A 17,627-nucleotide genomic window follows, 5' to 3' on the forward strand; every position below is an offset into this window, starting at 1 on the left:
ATATGCTGTATTATTTATTCTGAATTTATACTTAAAAATAGTATATAAAAGGAACTGAACTTCTGTTTTTATCTGACCTAAAAAGTGAAGCAAAATGGTGCCATGTCTACATGTCATTTTTACTGAGTGATCCAAAATTTGGAAATATCCAAAATCTGTAATTGCTGAAGTCATGGTGATTCTGGGACTTTGTGCTAGAATTCTAATCAAATTGATTTTCTTTGTTAGGAAAAGACTGTACATTTGAAAAAATGGAGCAGGTTCGGGAACAGCAAGAGAGATTAGCTCGACTGCATTTTGAGTTAAATGCGCAGCAAGAAATATATGGGTAAAGTATACTGTTTTTATAGTTCTTCATTTACATCCATTTTAATGTAGCAAAAATGTGAAACTATAGCTTTTTTAGTTTGCAATTCTGTGTATTTAATCAAAACTACAGGTTTTGTAGTTTGTAATTCTATGTGCTTAATTAAATGAACACCTTTAATTTTATCTATAATGAATTTTTAGCATGATTATTTTTTGTTGTTGTTTATATCGAGAAAATATGTATAATTTTAGGTTTTAACTCATTGTAATTGAATTCCCCATTCCTTTTTTTTGAGGGAAGTGGAGGAGGAACTTTGAGGTGAGATTTGAGGTTTCATTGATTACTTAATATATTATGGTAGTCTTGTTCAGTGGGTGGGATAGTTGCATATTTATCGCAACTGCTACACACTTGCACAAGTGAGGTCTCATTTTATTGGGAATTATGGTGTAGAGTTCAGGAGGGTTAACTTCTATCTGGATACTGGAGTAGCAGGAAACTACGCAGAAGAAGGGTTTAAACCATTTATTAACTCTTTAAAATTTGCAATGCGTGAACTCGACGCTAACAAACTTTGCCTCTACTTGGGCAGTAACTGAAAGTCAGATAATTGAAGATTAAAAGTTGAAATTTTTAACAAGTGATAAACTAACCTACAGGGCTCAGTGAGATCTCAAACTTCAACCCCCTTCTATGCTAGTGGCAGCAAGGCAATGCAATTAAGCCACTTGAACCAGCAATAAGCAAACTTACCTATGACAGAGACGGCAGCTAGAGGCTAACTCTCTCTTTCTCCTACTGAAATTCGGCTTTTAACTACGTCCTTCAACATAGAAAATTTGCATGCATTCATGCGCGCTACAACATTTAACTATTCTGGCCATTATTCCATTAGGGGAATGAAGGCTTATAGAAAAGTCTGAACTTAAAATTTAAAATATAGTTAAAATAAATATAAATCCCTACAATGGAACTAATCTGTTGTATTATTTGTTTTGAATTTGTACTTGAAAATAGTACATAAGAAGAATATCAAAAAGTGCTTTTACTCTGAACTTCTGTTACAGAAACCATACTACATGAAAGCAAGCAAACTAGTTTTGTCAGCAACAGTAACTATATAAAGTGAAATCTTTCTGAGATGACCACCTGTAGTTTGACAGTTTTGGTCTGTGGAGAAACTCACTTTAAAGAGGTGATATTCTACACCAGCATGTGCTTACGTGTTGAGAAATACTAGTAACTTTGTCACCAAGAGTTTTAACTGTATTTTCTAATCTGCAAGTGTAGGGTTTTTTTCTCCAAATGTCCAGCTATTAGCTGTTGTATAATTAGTTCTTTCATCGTTTGGTAAAAGAAAATTTTATTACATGAATACATATGCATATATTTTTTATAGTACGTATACAGCCCTCCATATAACATATTTCTATATTGTATATTATGCTTTTCAGTGAAAGAAAATTTTATTTAGTTTCATTTTTTATTTATAAATTTAAGTGAGTTATTAATATTGCATACCGTTTCTGTCTAGTATTAAATACATAATCTCTGTATAAAAACATAATATTTGATGTAAATAGTTTATGAAAATGATTTATGCTCTATATTGAATATATTATTTATTAGTTCGTTGAAAGTCTTCAAGGTTTGTTAGAAAGGCTGTTAAGTACTTTTTTCTTAACTTTTGAAAGCATTTCAGTTCTGTTGTTCCTACTTCATAAGGTGAAATTTTCTCCATTGCCATCGTTAGTGAAGTCATTTTCAAATAAAACTGCTTCAGAATTTGTACTGTATTTATTCAGTTCCTCATTTTTGTCAGTAAGTTTTTATCATTCTCGACAAAAGACAGTTTCCTCCCCCCATAGCACTGCTGCCTTCATCTGACGACATTTAAGAGAATTTCATTTCATCACAATACACTAGATAGTCACTATTTTATACCATAATTTCAACTTTGCAAATAAATCAAGGTACTAACTGATAGAGGAATTAAGGATGAGTTTTATTAAATGAATAAATGTAGTGATTGGAGCTTCTATGCTTCAAAACTGAGGTTAGATTGATATGATTAGATAAATATGTGGCTGTTTTACATTTTACAGCACACATTACAGAAAGTTGATGTTCTGCTGTTGACAGTTTCTGAATTGTACTGTCATCTAATGCAAAGAAGTCTAGATATATGAAAGATCACTATCATCATCTGTTTTCCATGTTGACAATTAATAAATGCAAAACTTTTGGATTTGTAAAGCATAGTAAAATATTATCATGTCACCCTTAATCCCATACTATCTCACCACCTCAGATATGTTGTTAATCAAAATTTAAGTTACAAAATTTAATTCATGTTAATGTATTGTGTGGATTCTTCATCGATTTACGAGGGTTGGAACTTTAATAGTGGCAACACAGCTGAAAAAACGCTACGCAGCATATCATAAGAATATCGCGTATACCACATGTAAACTACATACCTACCTTACCTCTCAGCAAAAAGACTCGTCCTGCCTACGTCACGTGCATGCGGAGGGACGCTAAGAACGGATCCTTGTATTAGCTCGCGGTCTAAAGTAAGTGTTGTCAGGATGTTTTCAAAACAAGAACAACGATGTTGGATAAAAATTTAATGTGCCAGAGGTCGTACAGCATGACAGTGTCATCAAGGGCTTCAAGAGGCTTGCGGGGAATCTGCATTGCCTTACAGAACCATAGCAAGATGGGTGAAAGCATTCAATGAAGGATGCCAAAATGTGGTAGACATGCTGCAGCCAGGTCGTCTGAGTGTCAGCAATGCAGACGTGCAAGCTGTTGCCGCACTAATGGACAGTGATCGCTGCCAAACGATTCGTCAACTGGCCGGACAAACAGGATTAGCGCATACGACTGTGCTGCACATTCTGAAGGAACGCCTGTCCACGAGAAAAATTGCTTCACTATGGGTTCCACATCAATTGACGGAAATGCAGAAATGGCTATGATACGATGCTGCCCGAACCCACCTGGAGCGCTATGAGTGCGAAGGAGATGCTTTTTTATGTCGTATCATTACGCTGGATGAGACTTGGGCCCGATCGTACCAGCTAGAACTGAACTGAACTGAAATCAAATGAATGGCGTCATCACAGGTCACCACGACGTTTGAAATTTCGTCAGAACCCCAGCAATGTGAAAGTTATGGTGATTCTCGTGTACGACTGTGATGGTGTCATCCTAAAGCACCGTTCCCCTACAGCAGACTGTCACTGCGCAGTATTACTGCTCATTTTTGGAGCACAATCTCCGACCAGCTTTGAGAAAAGAACGGCGACACTTTCTGCAGAACACTCCTCTCATTTTGCATGACAATGCTCGGCCGCATGCAGCGCAAGCTGCGACTGATTTTTTCAAACGATGGGGCTGGGAAGTGCTTTACCATCCACCATACTCCCCAGATCTAAGCCCTTGTGACTATAACTTAATTCCTAAGATGAAGGAACCACTTCGTGGCACTCGCTTCCAAACTGTTCCTGAGATTCTTGCGGCAGTAGACCGGTCCATTCAAACTATAAACAAAACAGGCACTGCTACAGGTATTCTGCGACTTCCACATCATTGGAAACAGGTTGTACACAATGCTGGCGACTATATTGAAGGACTGCAAAACATGATAACATGAATCACTTTTGTATTCCTTGTAAATAAATAGTTGCCACTATTAAAGTTCCAACCCTCGTATTTTATATATTATGGCAATGTTATTCAGTGTATGGGATAATGGCATATTTATTGTAACTGTCCACACACTTGAATAAATGAGTTCTTATTGTATTGGCAATAATCGAACAAATATGTTGTATTATTTATTTTGAATTTGTACTTAAAAATAGTATATAAGAGGAACTGAACTTCTGTTTTTATCTGACCTAAAAAGTGAAGCAAAATGGTGCCATGTCTACATATCATTCTTACTAAGTGATATAAAGTTTGGAAATATCCAAAATCTGTAATTGCTGAAGTCACGGTGATTCTGGGACTTTGTACTTACTTTTCCCCCCTATTAAAATGTGAAATCTCATATTTTTCTGCTGTTCTTAAAAATGATGTGAAATAACAGGATCTCAATTTCCTGTGTCACATTGAAATTATTTCTGATTATGCTAATAAATTTACTTATGCCTTACATAAACTTGATAAGTAACAAGCATGCATAATTAGTCTGATTTGATCATGTGTGTATCTAACTAAAAAAGTATTATGTTTTCTGTAAATTCTATGTCTCATATCAGAGAATATTGTTCATTGTACAATATGTTAAAATTTAAATAGTTGTAGAAACATACCAATGCGAGTTAAATAATTGTAAAGCATTGTACAGTTGGCTGATGACAGAACTTTTTATTCTGGGTTTCAAAACTGAAAATTCTGTCTGTGTCAGAAAGGCTGTCTCATTTGAGAAATTTGTAGTGCTATTAGTCACTGAAGACTCCTGACTCATAGTAATGTAATTTCTGAGAAATAGGACTTACTTATTAATTGTTATATATACATTTCTATCATTAAAACTGATATTTGCATTACTGCAAATGCCATGAGATTTTCTAGTATGTATAAATTTTAGTAAATTCTGCTACGTCGACTATTGAAGATGCTAATGGCTTGAAAGGAAAGTCTATAAATTTGCTTGTGTGAAAACACCTTAAACATGCCATAATAATAGCAGTTCAGATATTAAAGAAGTTAAATTTCAGTTGAAAAAATGTATGAAATGCATTAATTACTTGCATTCTCACTTGTTTATTTATCGTAGTGACAAATTGCGAAGACTGCGATGTGCGAATATCAACAGATTCAAGACAAACATACAAGTAGTACAATGAAAATTTATAGATTGTTAAATGAAAAGGCCAGTATAATCACAGTGAAGTATACTACTGGCTTATTTAAAACATGACTGTTTTATATTCTGGTAAAGCATGGAAGGTGTAGAAGAAGATTGAATGAAACTGAAAAATGCAATCATATGTGGTTGAATAGAAATGACAGACCATGTATTTGAACTGTATGATTCAAGTAGGAATTCACTTGCATTCCTCAAAATGGGTTACTGGCGAAAACGTTGTGACAAAATTATCATGGACGAAAACGTTGCTTAGAAAACAATGCAAGACGAACACTTCATTGGACAAAAGAAAACAAGGAGAAAACATTGAAGTTCTAAAATATTGTTGTACAAAATATCATTCTTGAAAATAGAGTGGTTATAAAACTTTGCAGTTTAAAAACCTTGTTAAAAATATCGCTGTAAAAATAAAGCACCTACAAATCATGGCATGATGATAACATCACAGACATGTATTTTTGAGGTTTTAAAAATTGTAAATGCATGTTCACATAATGCTTTGTGAGCAAAAGGAATAAGGAGCATTTTCATATTTTTCAGCTAACATAAATAGAATGAAGTACAGAAAAAGTAAGAACCAAAAAACTAATAAAAGTCATTAATTAATTAAATTTTATAATAAAGTTTTATTGGTATTTTTTCATGAAAAATATAATCTAAAAAAAATAGTAAAAGTGAGATTGGTAACTGCTTGTGGTTACTTCTATTAAAATTGTTTAGTTAATTATCAAACTGTGTTCTTTCAAGTTTGTTAATCTGATTCTTTTAGTGAAAATTAAATTTTGTTTTGTTTCAGTTGATTCATCATCTTAAAGTATCATTAACATTTTCATGTACAGCCTTTCAGTTACTTGTTTGGATGCTGATTTGTTACTTGAAACATATCAGCATGTAATATTTCAATAGAGGTTTGGATTTCTTGAATTATGGCAAAGCACACTAGTGCTATCAGCCTAAGGGTAGGGATGTTTTGGTGGAGAACTTTCTCAAGAGTTGGCTTGTATCAACAGTATACATTAGGAAAAACTTGAAAATCTCTTGCAGCCAGCTCATTCGCTGGATTGAACTACCAGTATTCAGTGATTTTACTGCTTGGTCACTGTTGGCCAGTTCAGTGGGGGGGAGGGGGTAAAGGAAACTAGTTTGCTTTTACATCAGTCATTGGACTCAAATTCAAAAATATTCCTCATTCCTTCTTGTTGTCAGATCATTATGTGAATATGCAATTACAACTTTTAAAGCTGGAAAAATGCATGTGTGCTATGATTTGTAAGTGCTTTATATTTTACCACAATATTTTTGATGATGATGTTTTTTAACCGCTTTTTTGATGAAGATGTTTTATACCATAATGTTTTAGAACTGCAATTTTTTCTCCTTTCTTTCTTTTCTCCTGCAGTGTTTTCTCCGATGACATTTTTGCCTTGCATTGTTTTCTCCGTGACATTTTTGTCCACATTGTTTTCGGCAGACACTCTCAAAATGATAGGCTTGCATCATTGTAATAAAAATTATTTTTAACAGCTGTTTGCTATCGAGAATATAGAGCAGAGAGAATTAAAAAATATTTCAGTATATGAAACATGTAATAAAAATGATTAGAAGAGCTGTTTGCTGTTGAGAATATAGAGAGAATTAAAAAATATTTCAGTATATGAAACATTTCTTTAAAATCTTTTCATCATTTTTTTTATTCAGAGGGGAGAGGGAAATTGTTTTTGATACAATTTCTTCTAATGCTTTGAAAGAAGCTAATGGAAAACTAGCAGTAATAATTGAAAAATTAGAATTTATTTTATTATTAAAGAAATTTAGCATTTTCTGTGCTTACCTTGTATGGTCTCTCATTTTGCAGAAAAAGAATTATGAATCTCTGTCTGTCTTATTTTACTTTACCCAAATGTTTGAATATATACAGTACAAAGTCCGAAATCGGGACTCGTCGGGACTACGGCGATTCCGGATTAGGGATTTTTCCAGATATTAGATCATCACTTTAAATCTAATAAGATGGCATGCAGAAATTATAAAATTAAAAATATGAAATCGTGATTTATGAAATAAGGAAGTATTTATGATCTAAAGGGTATCAAAATTTACAAAAAAAAAAAAAAAAAAAAAAAAAAAAAAAGCTTAATATTTATTTGTTTACCTTATTAAACATTTCTTTCAATGTAAGTTGAGTAAGTTGCTTCGTTTTTTCTGCTAATACTTTTTCTTTAATTCTGCAGACAGACATAATCTCTTGGTTAGTTATATATTGTTGAAATCATGTAGCTGCTGTTTTGAGAGTTCCAACTAACTTGTCAATTGAAATTTTCTCGTTTTCAGTAACTTCTTTGTCACTTCTTCACTATCGGTAGCAGTATTTTCTGGATCTAGAAAAATACTATGGATTTCGCCATTCATTAATTGATTAATGATTGAGAAGCATTGTCATCACAATGAAAAACTTCTTTTATATCATGTTTATTTATTACCACTTCTCCACATTTCTTTACAAAATCTGTTAATTGGAAAGTTTCACCTTTGTTTTGCGATATCCATCAGTAAAGTTTAAAATTAATAAAACAACACAATAAAGACTATTTACAGTAAGAAGTAACAAAATTTAAAATGAAGACTGTGGTAAATCTCGAAGCATAGAGAAGTATCACTTTCTAACTCTTAGAAAAAATGTCACTTTCTAACTCTTTAGAAAATGAATCATCACTCTCATCTGCATTAATAAATGGTTCATTGACCATATGAGGGTATTCTTCCTCTGATAAATAGCGCCTTCCCACCATAATAGACTGGAAGTGAGGCTTTATGAAATAAAAAGAGAAGAAACGGAAACATAACTGAAGGCAATGCAAAACGTAACAATACTCCACATAGTAACCCTAAAAGGAAAAAATAGAATAATAAAGGAATTGGATATAAATCAGCCACGCAAATGTTTTCATTAGCACGCAGCGATTTAAAGAGCTCACCTCTATTTACGCTTTCCCTCCCCACCCACCCTCACAAGAGTTGATGAGTAAAATACCAGTCAAGCAGAATATATCAAACTCAAGGTCAGGAACCTAAAATGTGTTCATTTCAAAAGTAATGGACATAGGATGCCATCTAGTGGCCTTCAGAAAAGCGTCCCAGCTTAAAATACGTATACGCATCACCCATCCTCTGCATGCAATATCTAGCGATGCGTGGATGGGACGCCCGGCTGTAAGAGACGTTCTTAGGGAATGCGTATATGGGATGCCCGTCCTGAAAGGGTTCATTGGAAAATTTCACCTTTGTTTTGCGATATCCGAAAACCTTTAAAATTAGCAGCTATCATCATCAAATTCAGCTATTCTTCACTATACATGTTTGGCTATGCATCATGTGCTTGGCGACTAACTACAAGTTGCTCCGTTAAATTTTATCTTGCTTCTATCGCTCACAGAGACAATTAAGCCTGAATTATATTAGTTTAGTTATTTATCATATTTATGTCTACTTCTTGCACATGCTTAAGGCTTATCAGAGTTCTGAATAAATAAATTCACACAATATACTTAAGCCTTATTGAGCGCCGGCACTAGCAAACTTACTGCCTGATGTCGGTCTCTGTCGGTCCTAAATTCTGCGACTCGATGCTGTCATACAAGCCCTGGCACTGGTTCTGGGTTTATGTGAAGTAACAAATCAGTCATTCTTAATTCAAATAGCCCTAAATTTAATCTGTGGGTCTATGAGTATCATCAACAAAATTTATTTTTAACATACGCAAAGAAATTTTTGGTAAATTTTTCCCTGTCAATATTTTTTAGCGCATTTAACTTAAATCTGTAATCATCGCCAAGCGTAACATCAACATAAAAGGTTACCACACTCCTTTATTATTCAATTACTAACATAAAAAATTGTTAAGGTATTTCTACACGAGTCATTACTCAATTTGTCATGTTTTGATAAACATGCGGTCATGAAAGGAAAGTATAATAATGATTTGCCAGGTTGGGGTCAGATCAATGATGTATCTATGTGGAATGCTTCGGTTTGAGATGTATGCCAAGCAGATAGCAGCAACTGAGCAAAATATACTGATCATACAAATTTATGCTAAAATGAATGTTTCTTCAATAACAAGGTACTTTTTTATTTAGTGTCGAAGTGAAATTAAGAATCGGGACTCTCCTGGTGTTTTATTATGCGCAGAGGGCATTTGATTTTGCATCAACTGAATGCGCATGCTCTACAAGAATACGTTTTTGGCGGTTTTGAGGTCCGGATTTTAGATTATTCTAGGTAGTGGACATCCAGATTTCGGACTTTGTACTGTATTCCACTGTCTTTCAATGTGAATTCTGAATTTGTGTAGTTAATATGTATCAAAAATTATTCATCCAAAATGTTTTAGCTATTATGTTCCAATTTAAATGCCTTTCATGGCTAGTTTATTTACATTCCGCAGAATAAGTAAGCATGTTTACATCAGTGGCGAATAAGAATGAATTTTTGGAAATAGTACGTATAAAGATTTTTCTGCTGTTAAAAGTGAAAAATGTGGTAAAGAAAAGGGGGTTAAAGAATAGTGAAATTTTGTTTAATGAATCAAAGATCGGTTCAAGTGTTTTTTTTTTTTTTTTAAGGGTTAATAATCCAACTCCAGCTGTTATAGCAGAATTAGCATAGGGATTAAATTTAAGGAAAACCTTACTGCAGGAGGTTTTTCAAATAGTTCACTTGTTTATTTATTCTCTCATTTCAGAGCATAAAAAAGTACTTTAAAAGTAAATTCATTACTTTCAGGAAGTCGCCAGGGTTGTGTTGTTCTAAATAGGTGCGGGTACCGGACGACACCCGTCATTTGTCACCGACAATTTGTCATATTAAGCCGCCCGGGTGTCCGGGCCCAGCATTCACCTGTCACCTGTGTCCTTCACGTATAAGACGCAGGTAACTTTTTTGAGACCAAATTTAGGAAAAAAAGTGCGTCTTATATGCCGTCAAATACGGTAATAGTTTAAATAATTAAAATCAATAAAATATAAAGATATGAATAAACATTTAATAAATTATTAAATTCATAATAAATAGTTAACTAAAATATTGGATGTTGTCTTATCTGGGGATTCATAAAGAAATTAAGAATCTCTGTCTGTCTTATTTAGCTTTACCCAAATGTTTGAATATATACAGTACAAAGTCCGAAATCGGGACTACGGAGATTCCGGATTAGGGATTTTTCCAGATATTAGATCATCACTTTAAATCTAATAAGATGGCATGCAGAAATTATAAAATTAAAAATATGAAATCGTGATTTATGAAATAAGGAAGTATTTATGATCTAAAGGGTATCAAAATTTACAAAAAAAAAAAAAAAAAGCTTAATATTTATTTGTTTACCTTATTAAACATTTCTTTCAATGTAAGTTGAGTAAGTTGCTTCGTTTTTTCTGCTAATACTTTTTCTTTAATTCTGCAGACAGACATAATCTCTTGGTTAGTTATATATTGTTGAAATCATGTAGCTGCTGTTTTGAGAATTCCACTAACTTGTCAATTGAAATTTTCTCGTTTTCAGTAACTTCTTTGTCACTTCTTCACTATCGGTAGCAGTATTTTCTGGATCTAGAAACATACTATGGATTTCGCCATTCATTAATTGATTAATGATTGAGAAGCATTGTCATCACAATGAAAAACTTCTTTTATATCATGTTTATTTATTACCACTTCTCCACATTTCTTTACAAAATCTGTTAATTGGAAAGTTTCACCTTTGTTTTGCGATATCCATCAGTAAAGTTTAAAATTAATAAAACAACACAATAAAGACTATTTACAGTAAGAAGTAACAAAATTTAAAATGAAGACTGTGGTAAATCTCGAAGCATAGAGAAGTATCACTTTCTAACTCTTAGAAAAAATGTCACTTTCTAACTCTTTAGAAAATGAATCATCACTCTCATCTGCATTAATAAATGGTTCATTGACCATACGAGGGTCTTCTTCCTCTGATAAATAGCGCCTTCCCACCATAATAGACTGGAGGTGAGGCTTTATGAAATAAAAAGAGAAGAAACGGAAACATAACTGAAGGCAATGCAAAACATAACAATACTCCACATGCTAACCCTAAAAGGAAAAAATAGAATAAAAAGGGAATTGGATATAAATCAGCCACGCAAATGTTTTCATTAGCACGCAGCGATTTAAAGAGCTCACCTCTATTTACGCTTTCCCTCCCCACCCACTCTCGCAAGAGTTGATGAGTAAAATACCAAAGTCAAGCAGAATATATCAAACTCAAGGTCATTAACCTAAAATGTGTTCATTGCAAAAGTAATGGACGTAGGATGCCATCTAGTGGCCTTCAGAAAAACGTTCCAGCTTAAAATACGTATACGCATCACCCGTCCTCTGAATGCAATATCTAGCGATGCGTGGATGGGACGCCCGGCTGTAAGAGACATTCTTAGGGAATGCGTATATGGGACGCCCGTCCTGAAAGGGTTCATTGGAAAATTTTACCTTTGTTTTGCGATATCCGAAAATCTTTAAAATTAGCAGCTATCATCATCAAATTTAGCTATCCTTCACTATACATGTTTGGCTATGAATCACGAGCTTGGCGACTAACGACAAGTTGTTCAGTTAAATTTTATCTTGCTTCAATAATGCACTGAGACAATTAAGCTTGAATTGTATTAGTTTAGTTATTTAGGGTAGAGTAGACTTTAAGGTACCCCTTGTATTATGGCGAAGTTGTTGTTTGATTTATCGCCAAGTTGTTGTTTCATTTATGGTAGCCTAAGTATTTGAATGTTATGGAAACCCTATTTGTGACGTAATCGGGTGAATGATTCTGGGAAATTTTGAATCATGCGATGTTTTGTAAGCGTTTTTGTGGTGTGTGTTGGTTTCATTCTTTAGACGGTAGAATAGCCGAGCGTAGTAAGATTAATTTGAAGTTTCTGTACGATTTGGAGCGAAAGGGGAAAAGAGCTTTAATTGACTGGTGTGTAAATGAAGGTTTACTTAGTAGCCATTATAAGTGTCCTGTATGTAGGAAGGATATGCGTCTAGTCGAACGTAAAAACTGTTTAGATGGATTTGAATGGGTGTGTAGGAAGAAAGGTTTCGATGGTCACTATGTGAAGCGGTCGATCAGAAAGAGTACCTGGTTTGAAAAACTTCATTTGAGTATAATTGATATTTTGATTTTTACGTGGCTCTGTGTGTACAAAGCGAACTCCAAAATCATGGTAAGTGAATATTTGCTTTTGATAGTGCTTAAATGTACAACATGTTTTTCCTTTTTTATGTTATTTTGTTGTTTGGTTTAAAATGTATTTTATTGAGATTATGTGTTTTTTGTTCGCGTATATTGTAGAATTTGGTGCTCCTCTGATTTTTTAAGTTAAAATATATCGATGTGTATGAGTGCGCAATGCAAGTTTGTGCAATTCTGGGATTTTTTTTTTAAAGTGAAAATAGGTCGACATGTACATGGATAATATTAAAAGAGTGCGCAATGCCATTTTTGTGCAATTCGAGGATTTTTTTTAAGTGAAAATAGGTCGACGTGTACATGGATAAAGTCGAAGGGGTGCGCAATGCCATTTTTGTGCAATTCGGGGATTTTTTTTAAGTGAAAATAAGTCGAAGTGTACATGGACACCAAGTTTGTGCAATTGTTTGTCTTGTTATTTTGGCGCAAAAATCGCCGCTTTGCAAGCCAAAATAACGGGTCAAAGAATTGCACAAAATCGGTATCCATGTACCGCCAAAAATTGCCAAGTTTCGCCAAGGGGTACCCTAAACTATACTTTTACCGTTATTTATTGTACTTATGTCTATTTCTTGCACATGCTTAAGGCTTATCAGAGTTCTGAATAAATAAATTCCCACATATACTAAACGTAATCTTTGGGTCTATGGGTATCATTAACAGAATTTATTTTTAGCCTATGGCAAGAAATTTTTGTTAAATTTTTCCTCATCAACATTTTTTCGTGCAATTAACTTAAATCTGTAATCATCGCCAAGCGTAATGTCAACATAAAAGGTTACCATACTCATTTATTACTCAATTACTAACATAAAAAATTGTTTAGGCTTTGCTACATGAGTCATTACTCAAGTTGTCATGCTTTGATAAACATGCGGTGATGAAAGGAAAGTATAATAAATAATGATTCGCCAGGTTGGTGTTAGATCAACGATGTATATATGTGGAATGTTTTGGTTTGAGATGTGTGCCAAAGCAGATACGCAGCAATGGAGCCAAATTACTGATTGTACAAATTTATGCTAAAATGATTGTTTCTTCAATAAAAGGGCATTTTATTTAGTGTCGAAGTAAAATTAAGAATCGGTACTCTCCAGATGTTTTATTTTGCGCTGAGGGGAGAATTAAATGCACATGCGTAATGGAAAAAAAGAATGAAAAAATAAGTTGTCGGTGGTTTTGAGATCCGGATTTTAGATCATTCTGTCTAATCTGGGATTTCTCGTCTAGATTTCAGACTTTGTACTGTATGTAACTTAAAATAATTGCATGTGTTGTTGATGCAGTTTAATGTGTATGGTTAATGTAATTTTTAGTGAAATTTCATTCTGTTTCAGTTATAGCTTTACATAAAATTAATTACTTACTAAGACACTCGTACTGAAGCTCTTATGCCATCATGCAGATGTCTCTCCTTTCTTATTATCAGTCTTTAATAATATTTTTCCTTGTGAAATCCTGTAGTTTTAGACTTCACTAACTGAGACTTATAGAAAAAAATTAAGTAACTAAGTTGATAATGAGCCTTTATATACACCATATTACTCTAAAATGCACATTGTCTTTAAAAATTTCATGTCTAAAAACTGGGTGTGTCTTATACAATAGTGGCACCAGTACCTGTGGTGGTGGCATGTCAAATGAAACCATGCATACTAACAACACCTTCTTAAACACAAGCCTCCCTACTGAAGGCTCATAGTTTAGTGACGTCACAAACTGTTGGCCTTACTTCAAGGATTAACTTCAAGGATACCCAAGCATGATGACAACTTTGTAAAAAAAAGCAAACATAGTCTGATTACCTTTTGTATAAAATGAAATAAAACGATTTTCTTTCTAAGTAGCACAGTTTATCTTTAAAAACAATTTTCTAATGTTTAGAATTTGAAGAATTTGAAATAATATAATTTTGGTTGAATTCTGCAGTATTTGAATATCCAATTTAATCAATTTACAGAGCAAATTACATCCAAATTTTCATAATTTTTCTCACTTAAAATGAATGGCATAATCTATAAATGAGAATTTGTCTAAAAATGAGATGGCAGTGGTGTAAATAAGGATATGCAAAGATTGTTGTCAGATAGGGGCCCAAAGGTTTAGGGACCCCTTGAATGTCCTGCTGAACTACATTTATATGTTTAAACTTAAAAGGAGATGGATATACGTGATGAAATCTGTCTTATCTTAAATTTTTAAGGCCCCCCCCCACCTGCCTCATATGTATATATAGAGATATATATATACATATGATGCAGATAGGAGTCCCTTGGAAGCAGATAATGCAGCTGAATTTAGTGTTGCATACACCCAAACTTTAACTGTATAAAAAACAAAAAAGCTCTATGCTAATGTTTTAATTGCCCTCTAGATGAGAGCTTTCAAGTCATTAGTTATAACCGAAACCAGACTGTTGCTCAAGTTTATTCAGGCTTAACTTCTAAGATCAGAAATGCTGGAGCCATATAGAAGGCTGTCAGGAAGAAGAGAAAAACTAAATAAATAAAATATCTACCGTATTTGATGGCATATAAGAGGCACCCTTATTTAAAAGGCCACACACATGTAGATGTAGGAAAAGTTACGTGTGTCTAGATCTTTATCTGTGCTTAAAATAGCATTCAGTATTGAAAGTTAACCTGTGTCCTTCACGTATAAAACGCAGGTAACTTTTTTGAGACCAAATTTAGGAAAAAAAGTGCGTCTTATATGCCGTCAAATACGGTAATAGTTTAAATAATTAAAATCAATAAAATATAAAGATATGAATAAACATTTAATAAATTATTAAATTCATAATAAATAGTTAACTAAAATATCGGATGTTGTCTTATCTGGGGATTTACATCTGGCTGGATTTACATTTTCATTCAAACAGTTTTATTCATTGGGTTGCCCAAGAGTTCTAGTTGCACCACTGACTCAAGGTGTACATTCTATATTTTGCATGTGTGTGCCAGTTCCAGGATGGAGGCAGTTATGTTTGTGATTTTCTTTACAAAGGATATACCCAGATTGTTCAAGTTCTTTTGTTTTATACTTCCATTATTTGGACAAAATGGCCATTCTTTCTTTAATTTTTTTGTTAATTTCATTCATTGGTGTAGTGGCAGTATGATCGGGGACCATTACAAGGAATGTTTCTCTTGTTTTGCAACAAATGTCTCCAAAAATCCACTGTGGAAGCAGCATTCTCCCGGTATTATTTTTGCATCACTTGAGCATGTTTTCGTCGATCTTCACAATGCATCCGTCAATGCCGATTTTCTTCTTTTCTGCTGCTGCCATTTCAAGAATGCAAATGTTCCGGGGATGCTTTGTTCCAATTCAGTACCATTTTGTCTGCTGTCACTAGTTGCTTTTTGCAAAACTTGAACAATGTTAGTACTTCACACCAGCGATATATGAAATGTAAAGCTGTTGTGAATTCCTTTGAACTGGTATCCTATATGCATTGTAATACTTTTTCGGCATGTATGGATGTTATACTTCCAAAAAATGTGATCTTCATTGATGTATAGCTTCATTGCATATGACAGTTCGCATTCTCGATTTTCCGGTAGTATGCCATAATTATGCAAATAGTGTACTGCCTTTGTTTCATTTCGAGATAAGCTCCAGTAAAGTACAAATTTTCTTGGACTTCAATTCTGAACCAATAGGGCCCACCAGCAGCTGAGCGGTAACATCACTGAATACTGGTAGTCAGTCTGAGATTCAAATGCCGGTGAACAGGCTGGCTGCATTGGCATTTTCATGGTTTTCCCCATCTATCACATGTATTACCCTTAGAAAGTCCTTCAGAAAGCCATCTCTCCCCTTAGGCAGATAGCCCTTGTGAGCTTTGCCATAATAAAATAAACCAAACAAAACTAAACGAATAGATAACTATCTAATAAACAACTAATCAGACAAGGTGCAAACACGGAAGTGTTCAGAATAGCATAGGGTGCCATAAACCGTGAAATATGTGTTGATTAATCATTGGGGTGAGGTTGACACTAAAGAGTCGTTTATTTTTGTGCAGTTTCAAATAATTTTGAGTTTCTAGCTTCTTGAATCCTAAGTATACTGCTATAAAACTTAACTTTTTTAACTTTGTAAATTTCTGGAATGAATCATAGTTTTAAATTAAATAATAAAAAACATACTCATTCTGTTTTTGTTGAAACGTAAAGCTGATAATGCATTTAAAAAATGTTCTTTAACTTGGATTGTGTTGCAGATTTGAATTGGGAAGGCAAACGGGTTTCAGTAGCCCTTTTTTGTGCGTGTATAGTGCATATATATTGTTTATTTTATTTAGAAATTTCTTTTTTATTCTGTAATGCTCTGTATTTCCCTTTAAGTAATTAAAAACTTAAATTGTTTAACTTTTAGGCCTCAGTCAGAAGACGGCAGGCGAGTTGGTCGAGAAAATCTTGGAAAATTAATAGAAAATGTATGTATCAAATGTAAATTATTATTTATTTGCATAAATAATTGTAATTACTTTCGAGGTGAGATTTGCATAGAGTGTTTTGGAATATAATATTTACTTTTTTATGTGGGGAGGGGGAAGAAACTGTGTAGTGTTTGCAAAGTGCTGTTATGATCAGAAGGTCATCACATATGTTCAAAATTTTCATAATTCGTAAAGCTGTATAAGTATAAGAGTAAGCAATTTTTGCATGTAATTTTTATTGAAAATACTGAGATACAAATTTATAAATTTTATATTTTGTAACATTTATGCATTTAGTACAGTAAAAAGTCCGAAATCGGAACTCGTCGGAACTTCGGCGACCCTGGATTTGGGATTTTTCCGGATATTAAATCGTTACTTTAAATCTAGTAAGATGGCATGCAAAAATTATGAAATTAAAAATATGAAATCGTGATTTATGAAATAATGAAGTATTTATGATCTAAAGGGTATGAAAATTTACAAGCAAAAGCTTAATATTTATTTGTTTACCTTATTAAACATTTCTTTCAATGTTAATTGTTTAAGTTGCTTCGTTTTTTGTGCTAATACCTTCTCTTTAATTCTGTAGACAGACATAATCTCTTGTTTAGTTACATTGTTGAAATCCTGTAACTGCTGTTTTGAGAATTCCAACTAACTTGTCAATTGAAATTTTCTCGTTTTCAGTAACTTCTCTGACACTTTCTTCACT

The 17,627-nt window shown here is 33.4% G+C and overlaps 1 protein-coding gene across 5 annotated transcripts in view; it reads left to right on the top strand.

The window, feature by feature from the left end:
• Positions 1-17,627, top strand: part of LOC118181053 (uncharacterized) — a 112,090-nt gene that overhangs the window by 45,673 nt on the left and 48,790 nt on the right. For all 5 annotated transcript variants that reach the window (XM_035350128.2, XM_035350131.2, XM_035350130.2 and 2 more), the window contains exons 3-4: positions 229-328; positions 16,849-16,909. In XM_035350128.2, coding sequence (XP_035206019.1) covers positions 229-328; positions 16,849-16,909 — 161 coding nt within the window. The remainder of the gene's footprint in view (positions 1-228; positions 329-16,848; positions 16,910-17,627) is intronic.

This window comes from Stegodyphus dumicola, chromosome X1 (assembly GCF_044657685.1).
Source record: "Stegodyphus dumicola isolate Sdum_Otavi_A_Nest chromosome X1, ASM4465768v1".
Lineage (NCBI taxonomy): Eukaryota > Metazoa > Arthropoda > Arachnida > Araneae > Eresidae > Stegodyphus > Stegodyphus dumicola.